At 59.6% G+C, this 9747-nt stretch overlaps 1 protein-coding gene across 3 annotated transcripts in view; it reads right to left on the reverse strand.

The window, feature by feature from the left end:
* SNX8 (sorting nexin 8) overlaps positions 1-9747 on the reverse strand; it is a 38262-nt gene that overhangs the window by 10459 nt on the left and 18056 nt on the right. For all 3 annotated transcript variants that reach the window (XM_039879592.1, XM_039879581.1, XM_039879572.1), the window contains exons 2-7: positions 7940-8130; positions 5600-5717; positions 4971-5092; positions 3510-3590; positions 2392-2552; positions 1688-1820 (exon numbers count right to left, since the gene is read on the reverse strand). In XM_039879592.1, coding sequence (XP_039735526.1) covers positions 1688-1820; positions 2392-2552; positions 3510-3590; positions 4971-5092; positions 5600-5717; positions 7940-8130 — 806 coding nt within the window. The remainder of the gene's footprint in view (positions 1-1687; positions 1821-2391; positions 2553-3509; positions 3591-4970; positions 5093-5599; positions 5718-7939; positions 8131-9747) is intronic.

The raw sequence follows: 9747 nt of genomic DNA on the forward strand, positions 1-9747 counted from the left end.
CAGAGTCTCTGAGCCGGGAGGGACGCCAAACACAAGCACACAGCACGGGCCTGATCCTTGGTCTCTGCTCAAGGGGAGACAGCATGGACCTGAAGCAGGAGAGAAGCGGTGGTTCCCCGGCCAGGAAGCGGGGCCCCTCCTGGCCGCCACAGAGGCCACCTAGGCTCTGGGGAGGGAGCTGCGGGCCTGCGGGTGGGACATCCTCGCCTCCACGTTCCACAGACAAAGCTTGGAGAGGCTGCATTGAAAGTTTTTAAGGATCTGGTCCAGCCCGCCTACTCTGATTCAATGCGGAAACTGGCCCAGGGACCCAAAGACCCGAGCGAGGGCTCAGTGCCCGACACTGCCGAGGCAGAGAGGCTGCTCTGAGCTCGCCCATCCCGCTAAGCAGCCAAACTCCGCCAGCACACCCTCGGTCCCCCGAAGAGGCACAGACATCATCTGCCTGGAGACAGCCTGGGTGCAGCACCAACGCCGCCCACACTCGGTCCCTAAACAAGTACACAGGCGCCGGGACCAGGCAGAAGCAGCCCAGGACTTCTGCGCCAGCAACCGGTCCAAGGGCTGGCTGAGCCGGTCAGAGACGTCCCGGGCAGCTGGCTGAGCACCTACTGCGAGCCTGAGAAACCCCCAACTCCTCAGCCACAGAGCCACCTGTGCCACCGGGTTCCCGGCAGGCTGCTGCACGGCCTCAGCTGCCAGGCGGTGGCTGGGCCTTCACTCCTTGTCCAGTTCACTCAGCACCACCCGCTGGCTGCCTCGCGACCGACCCCGGGGAACCAGGCTGCGAGTCTCACCCTCGAAACGCTGTAACAGTTTTAGAGCAGAAAAGCCCCCGGATACATCTTCGGTTTAATCCCCAATGGCGGATCCCTTGCAGAGTTACACAAAGGCAGCTGCCTGTGTAACCTGCGTTCCCTGAGGTTCACTGGGTGCCGAGGGCAAAAAGAGGGGGTCTCTCAGGCACTGGAGCCGAGTCAGTGCTCTGGCAAATTACTGAGGGGCCGAATGCTAGCTGAAAAGAACAGCACACGAGAACTCTGGCCCACCCAGAAGTGCAGTCTAAGACGACGTTTCCAAGGGCGAATTATAACTTCTCAGCAGTCTCCGGCGACCAGAACCCCATTTGTCTTTGTCATCAGTGAGCCGCTGAAAAGCGCAAATGGCCTGAGGGAACCCATCTGAGAACAGATGGGGATGTGCAGCCCTAACCCGAGGACAGATGGGGACGGGCAGCCCCTGTCCCGAACAGGAACAGATGGGGATGTGCAGCCCTGACCTGGAATAAGAACAGATGGGGACGCAAAATCCTGGCCTGAGAATACCAGAGATGGAGATGTGCAGTCCTGGACCCGAACAGATGGGGATGTGTGGCCTCAACTCAAGAATAGATGGGGACATGTGGCCTGGTCTCGAGAACAGATGGGGATGTGCAGCCTGACCCAGAACAGGAACAGAAGGGCACACAGCCCCTAACCTATGAGCAGATGGGGACGTGCAGCCCTGACCTGGAACAGATGGGGTCCTGCAGCCCTGACCCGAAACAGATGGGGACATGCAGCCGTAACCCGAGAACAGCGGCCCGCTCGCTCAGACGCAGAACACCGCTGCCCAGTTCAGGAGGCGCTCCCGCGGGCGAGGCACAGGCTGCCCTGGGGACAGGGGCGCGGAGAGCACGCTCACTCACCTGCTGGGCAGCCTTGTCAGCGAGCAGTGCAAACTCAACAGAGAGCCCTTTCAGCGCCTGTTTGAGGGACCCCCACGTGCTGCTGTGCAGAGCGGCCCAGGAGGGGAGCGGTGTCGTGTCAGACCCTAAAGCACTGGGAAAACGAAACACACAGGAGAGGGACACTCAAGGCCTTGAACTGGGACCTCCCTCCGCCCGAACACATCATCCCAGGGTGACCCGCACGTCCCGACCCAGACCTCACTGCTCAAAGAGTGGTGTGTGAAACCCGGAGCCCGTTAAAGAAAGGGTCTCGGCCCGCAGACCCTCAACCAGCTCTTCCCCACAAGACCCCACCCAGTTGCCGTGAGCCAGCAGGTCTGAGCAGTGCCCTGGGGGCTGCAGAGATGGGCGAGTCCCCCAGCAACTGCCCTGTGTCCTGTCTGAGGCCAGGCCAATGTGTGTTCAAGGCCGATCCTGACAATGGGGAGAGGACACGGGAGAGACTGGCGAGCATTCGTGTGTCTGGGAATCCATGTTTCTCTGCCTGAATGTTCCACCTTTTTTCTTCCAAATACGAGCTCCCATCTGCCTAGCCTTCTGCTTCCCCTTCTGGAGTGAAATGGGTTATTATGGTAAATGCAACGTCTGCCCCAAGCCCAGCACTGAAGTCTAAAGACCCCTCCCACCCCAGCAGCCCCATGAAACCCAGCGGGGCCACCTGCCTTAGCTCCTTCCCGAATATGAGGAGGTCAGCAGCATTGTCGATGGCCCTTGACGCAATCCTCTCGGCCCGATCACGAAGCTTGTAAAAGCTGTTGTAGACATTTCGGATCAGCTCCCGGCTAACTGCGAACTGAGTCTGGATGTCAGCTGGGAGGAAGTCCTGACAGGTGAGGACAGAGGAAAAACTGTGTCACCAGATGCTGGACCCTTTCAGAAAAGACAACCCACAGAGGATGAAGCGAGCCATGCGAGTGAGCAGGTAAATGAGCCCAGACGCCCAAGTGCGGGTCGTGTAGCGACCCGCTGCGACTCCACCTCTGCTCCTCCAGTGTCTGCAGTGGGCCTCCCTAGTCTAAAAAAGGGACAAACGGCACTGCCTAGCAGCACGACCTCCGAGCTGGACGGTCCCTGAGATCATGACGCTAGTGTCCACTGAAACTGGGTCAAACGGGAGGTCCTACCAGAAACACTCAAGTAGTGACTTTCCCGCTCTGAAGGGTGGATGCAGAGTCCCGGACAGCTCTGTCCACACGCGCGGAGGCCTCTGCAGGCCTCCTCTAGCCCCTAAGAATAACTTTTGATCAGCTTTACTCCTCACTAGGATTGACCACGTAATGCCTAAAACCAGAAAGCTTAGCAAACAAAAAGAGGAAGGGTCCATAATTTCGTTTGCAGAAGCGGTTTCAGAAAAGGGGGGACAAAAGCTACCGCACAGCTACCTTAAGATCTTTTTGAGAATAACACCAGATTAACTAAATTTTAAAATAAACCAAGGCAACCATCAACCTCCTGAAAACTGGAAAGCTAGTGACCAAGTGTATGTCCACCTGGATCACATGAAGCCTCGGGACGCAGCACAAGAACCTGGTGGGTTCTGTGGAGAGAAAGCCCAGTCACACGTGGGCCCTCCTGCTCAGAAGTCAGCGACCTCGGCAAGTGGCAGTCTCTCTGACCTGTCCCTCGTCTGCACAATGAGTGTGAAGCCTGCCATGTTTCAGAGCCGAAATGAGGATTAAGTGAGAAAAGCCTGCGATGCACTCCTGGCACAAGCAGACGTTCCTGCGAAGGGCTCTCAGCTCTGACCGGCAGGGGGGCCACACCGAAACTCGACAAGTACCTTGGCCCGCGTCGCCAGCTTACAGTTCGTGAATTCGTCTCCCATACACTGAGCCGATTCCTTTAGCTTGCTCTGCACGTCCTGCGAAGGGAGCAGAGAGACACCCGGCCCTCCACCAGCCACAGAGCGCCGGTGCGGGGCCCGCAAGGCCAGCAGCAGCAGGACAGCTCTTCCCCCTGAGCAGCACGTTCCCACGCGCTCACTTGAACTGAGCCCCCATCTCCTCCCTGTCTCGTTTGTTTTCTTCCTCTCTTAAGCTGTAGGGCGGTGTCCAAGGATGGGAAAGCCTGCCTCAGAGAAAGCCCAGCTCTGCGGGAGCCCTCTCTCCAGGAAAACGGTGACTCCGTCTGCAGACCCTGGGCAATGTCAGAGTCACCACTCCCCATCAGGCCCACGTGGGCGCAGAGACGGAAACTGAGGTCCCTCCCTTCCTGGGAATAGGCCCACGGGATGTGGCCGCAGACCCCCGGGGGAGCTGATGGGCAGAGAGGGGGCCACTAGGGGTCCTGAGCTCAGCCCTCCGGCAGGAGGCCTCCTTGGCCTCCTTCTCCACGCCGTAAGAGAAGGCTGCACAGGGAGCCCCAGAAGCACAGGCAGGCCCGCACCAGGCAGACGTGCAGGGTCAGGAACCGGAGTCCCCCACGGCCCTGAAGATCACCTGTCCTAATTCTCTCATCTTAGAGTGGAGTGGGAAGGACCCAGGACACTGTCGGTGCGACGGCAAGGGGTCAGTGGGGCCTAACGCCCGCCAACCAGGACACGGCTCAGCTCTGCAGCCAGCTGCGGCCTCCCCAGCTCCCCTTCCTCCGCCTTGAGCTGCTTCGGCGTCCTCCATTCCTCTCTGGCGAGAAAGCTCCCTTTCTCAGGGAGTCCATCCACCCCCAGGAAAGAAACGCTCCACCTCCCAGCTCACGGGCAGGTCGCGGCAAGCACTCCCTGTCTGGCACGGATCCCATGAAGGGGCAGCACCCGCCGTCCCCTGGGATCACAGTGGGAGAGCCTGAGGCCTGGTCCAGGGTCCCAGCCGCTGCCACCTCTGCCACGCTGACCCCAGGCTGAGCCCCTTCCCAGGTGCCTGCACAAGAAGGAGTCCTCTCTAACGGTGGGGACCGAACGCATCGACCCCATCGGAGCCCCCTCACCCCGCCCCAGTGAGAAGGTCCCTTCCTACAGAACAGGTGACAGCCCTGGGGACGAGGCGGCCTGCCGTGACGTCCTCCTCCCCGACTGGGAGCAGCTCCTTGGCTTCCTGACTCATCTCGACTGCGGGACCGCAGCGTGGAGGACACTGGCGCTTGGGCTTCTGACACTGACGTTGCGCAGAGTGCGTTTCTCGGGACTTGCGTGCCTCCAGCTCAGCTCACGTCCCCAGGGGCACAGCGTCACCCGGGGCCACGCTCTACATCTGCAGCCTCCAGCATGGCCCAGAGCAGTGGGGCTGCCCGTCCCTGAGGTACTCACGGGGCCGCTGAAGGACAGGAACAGCTTGAGCACCACGTCCTCGGAGAAGGGGGGGTGCCGGGCCACCAGGTTAATGAAGCGCTTCAGGGCTCTCCTCCGGGCTTCGATGAACTCCCTGTCAGCTGAGGACAGAACGGTCACCAGGCAGCCCGGGGCATGCCCGCCCCACCGCACAGTGCCTGGGAAGGAGCTGCGGGCACCAGGGGGTGGAGAGCATAGCCAGCGCAGGCCGAGTCCGCACGCCCTGCGTTGACTTCTGCCCCTCTAACAGAGTGCCTGAGGCCGTGGTGGTGCCCACTGGTCAGGTCCCCACATGTCACGAGAGCTGGCTACGTGATGGGGCTCCTGGTCCCCATCCAGGGCCACTGGCAGCAACGGGAACATCCTTACACGTCCATCATCCAGCAGAAGGCTCACAGGGCCAAGGGTGCCAGGTGACATCGCCACCCCTGCACCACCCCAGGCACCATGGCACAGCTGTGACCGCATGGCCGAGGGGCTGGTGCCACCCCTCCCGCGGGGGCAGGAGGCCCAGAGGGAGACTGGGGATGAAGGACGGCAGGGGCGGCACCCGTGGTGGGGGTGGGGACCTAGCTCAGGGCGGCTCCCGACCCACGCGGCCCGCGTACCTCCCAGCATCTTCTTGGGCGGCAGGGCCGGCACCATGCGGTAGGGGAACTTCTGGAGCAGCAGGTCGTGGAAAACCACGAAGTCGTTGTACCGGCGGCTCACGGAGGCCCCGAAGCGCTGCAGGGGAGCGGCCCTAGCGTGAGGGGCCACACCTCCCCTGTGCCCCCGCTAAGCTCCGCCTTCCTCCCACAGGCCCTGGTGGGGGTGCACCCCAAAACAGGCACAGCCGCAGCCCCACTTCTGCCATGTCAGTCGGACCCGCAGCAAAGCAGACTCTGCAAAGGCAGCTTCGGGGGCCGAGGCGGGTGCGGACAGTGACAGTTCCTTCCTGCTTTAGAGTGTGTCAAGACACCTCCAGGTAACGCTAATGTGGCCGCACGACTGCCCCCTGAACCGACCCACCTGTCCAAAACCAGCCGGTCCCCGGAATGCAAAGGCCAAGGGGGGCCGACGGGGGACTCCAATGGACCTGCCCAGAGCCCACTGTGGCCTGGCCGTGGAGGACCCTGCAGGCTCACAAGACCGGCAGCCCCCTCAATGGAGTGGCCGCGTGGGGGAGGCCAAGAGCCACGTGGACACGGGCACCAGCAGCGCCCTTCGGTCCGTAACCCATGCCGCTCGCAGACAGCGTAGCTGAGGCTGAGCCCACCCGGGTGACACCCTGCAAAAGGCAGAGCGACAGGGCCGGGGCAGGGTCGGTGGTACCAGGGGCTCGGGGATGGGCGAGGGCGAATAGGCAGAGCACAGAGGGAGTCCCGGGCCGTGAAAATACCTGTATGACACTGTCGGGCTACACCTCGTCATGCATTTGTCCCAACCCGCAGAACGTACAGCACCAAGAGTGACCCCTAATGCCAAATGTGGGCTTTGGGTGACAGTGCTGTGTCGATGCAGGCTCGGCAGATAATGGGGGGCTGTGTGTGTGGGGTCAGGCAAATCCACACCTTCTGCTCAATTTCGCTGTGACCTAATAAAACTGCCCCAAACTAGAAGGTCTGTAAGAAACGTTAAATATGCTACATGAAAGAAACATAAGTCAGGTGGGTCCACCTCTTTTGGGATCCTGTGCATTCTGCCACGCTGGTATTTACTCCAGACTCCGGCAAGATGGTGCCAGCCATAGCAAGCGTGTGGCCGAGTACTCCCCAACCGTTCACACATCAGCAGGCCGCCCCTTCACACACATCCCAGGAGGCAGCCTGGGCAAACCCAGCACCTTCTAAAACGTCACCATGAGGCAGTACGCCTAAGGGACGGGCAGTTCAGGGGAGCTGGAGCAGAGGCCACTGGTGCACTCACAGGACGGCGGCCCATCAAGCTGTGGAGACGAGGCCCTGGGAGGAAGAGCCGCGGCCCCCAGCACTGTGGCTGAGCTCACGGCAGTCAGGCAGGAGGCAAGGCAATGCCATGCCGGTCAGCAACGCTGTCCTTACACTACCTGAGAAGCGACCCCTCCCCTCTGAGCCCGGCCTCCGTCCCCCGGGAGCAGCACCGACAGCATCAGGACAGTCACAGGCTTATGTCACTGCGCTTTAAAGCACAGTGACACAAATCCCGTGGCTGGAATCTCACCGAGCACAGCAAACAGCCATGATGACAGAGCTGCCGGTCAGTCTTGAAAGTTGCTGACCTGGGGTCACAGCTGAGACCCTCCAGCCAGAGCCCTGGCAGCAGCCTGCCCGACAATGCCGTGACAGGCAGCTCTCTCACTGGCCTGTGGCCCGCTGTCTCTGCGAGTCCCCCATAAACACAGTGGACTCCACGGTTCCAAAGATGTTCTCAGTTCACCATTTCCAGGATCAGGAATAAAAACGCCCATCCGCATTTATTCCAGCTGAACCCAGAAATGAAAAGACAACGATGAAGAGACAGAAAGACCAGCGCTGCCGATGCCGCGCAGTTTTGAAGGCACACAGTGCCAGGTGTCCGGACTCAGAATCAGGGTGCCCACGGGGAAGGCAGGCTGCTAAGGGGGCTAGACTGACACACGCCAACCCTGCCCCGCAAACCAGATCCACTGCTTGGATCCGCTACTCTGGGGCCCGCATTCTAAGCCTCGGCTGTCCAGAGTCGAGAACTATCACCATGCTGGCCTGCCAGGGTTTGCCTCTGCAGTCCGCCCACCCGGATGAGCGTCCGGAGAAGCTGCGTCCCAGAGCGCAGGGACAGTGAGGCCAGGCTGAGCCACAACAAGACGCACGGACGGGCCTGCTGGGCAGCTTGGCTCTGACACCCAGTTCTGGGGCTCGGCTTACCCGAGCAGCCTGACTCTCTGCAGTGCCCTGGCCCTTCTCACACATCCCTGCCCAGACTGCCCCCCACACACAGTCGGTCGGTACCTGGCTGGACACTTCGTACTCCACATGCTTCAGGAAGAGGCCCTTCCTCTCGGGGACAAGGGCCACTTGCACGGTGTCCTTGGCCAGCAGCTCCTGCAGGCTGTGTGGGAGCAGCAGCGGGTTCCCCTGCAGCATCTGCATCCGACCGGGGTCCAGGTCCCTCTGCTCGTTCACCTGGGGCACTGGCAAGTCTGCAAGAGACAGAAAGAGCAGCTCAGAGCAGGGGCTCCCGCTGGCTCTCCGTGTCCACCAGGAGCCAGCTCAGCACGGGGCCTCTGGCCATGTGGCCCGGGCAGACCCCACTCGTGCCCAGGTCACACTCATTCATGCGTGCTGCGGACTCGACGCCCAGGGCCAGGTCCCCTGCCCCGATGGAGCACCCGCCCAGACGCGCCCGCCTGCCGAGTCAGCAAGCACACTGTTTGGGAAGCAGTCAAATTTCATTTTCAACTTGAGGCAGGAAAAAGGAGCCAAATCCATAAAAGTTATGCGCAAAGAACAGCCAGTCCTCCTTTCCTCTAGAGCGAGGCAGGCTAAAGCAAGACGGGCGGGCCGTGGGGCTCTGCCCGAGCTGCCCCAGCACGCGCTGCTCCCCCACGCCATGGCGGCGCCCGTTTCCAAAACACCTGTGGCCTGTGTAGAGCTAGGGCTCCTGATCCCACATGCCAAGGATCAAGCCCTAAAACTTCAGCCTCGGGCCAGACAAGAAGTCACCGTGTACAGCTCACAGAGCCGCAGAAGACAATTCAGAGATTTTATGCCTGACAAACAAGAAAATCATGTTAAAAAGTCAGTTTGATTTTTAGTATGGAGTTCTAAAGAGAAAAAAGTTTATTTCAATTTTCAAAAATTAAGTTGAAGTATCCCACAGGAGGCAAAGAATCTTATTCCAAATAAGTACGACTAAGTATAGTTCTTTTCCCTTTTCTCCAAATTCTCCACGATGTGGCTGTGCCGCTTTTCATGATTCGCTCAAGGTAGCTCTTCAGTGCAGGAGTCTCGTTCACGCTCTAAACAGAGTTCATGGCCGGACTGTTTTCATTGGTGAAACGACCCAGCATCTGAGGATTTAATACGTAGCTGCCTTTAACTGACCTTAAAGCTTAAGAAAGAAGATAAACTAAGGCCTCGATGTTTACTTGGGACCCCAGGGCCTTGTAAAGACCCCCAGAAAACTATGCAGCAAGTGCGAGGCGGCGTGCGGGGCAGAGCGCGCCGCGAGGGAAAGGGGGCTCGCCTCCGTGCTCCCCCACTCCCTGCCCCCCGCACTCTCCCCTCAGCCCCCCTCCCCGCTCCGCGCTCACATCCGCGACCTCCCGTTCCGGGGCATCGGTGTGCAGCGACGGAGCAGCACACTCACGTCACTCGTTAAAATACAGATACGGACAGGTGTGGGTACTCGTGCATGAGCGTGTACGTGTGTGTGCGAGTGTGTGTGCACGAGTGTGTACATGAATTTGTGTATAGGATGGGGCTGGGTGCATGTGTATAAGTGTTTGCAGGTGAGTATACATGTGTGTAAGTGTGTGGGGGTGCACAGTGTATGAGCAGTGTGTCTGAGTATATGTGCATTTGTGTGCGAGTATTCATGTGTATGTGTATATGTGAACAGAGTGTATGAGTAATGTGTACAAGTATGTGTGTATAATGTGTGGATGTGTAAAGAGTGTACATTAGTGTGCACAAGTACGTGTGTGGGTGTGTAGTGTATATGAGTAGTGTATGTACAAGTACATGTGCATATAAGCGTGTGTGAGTGTGTAAAGTGTATGAGTAGTGTGCACGAGTGCATGTGTGTGGGTGTGTAG

The sequence above is a fragment of the Pteropus medius genome, unplaced genomic scaffold, assembly GCF_902729225.1.
Source record: "Pteropus medius unplaced genomic scaffold, Ma_sr-lr_union100, whole genome shotgun sequence".
Classification (NCBI taxonomy): domain Eukaryota; kingdom Metazoa; phylum Chordata; class Mammalia; order Chiroptera; family Pteropodidae; genus Pteropus; species Pteropus medius.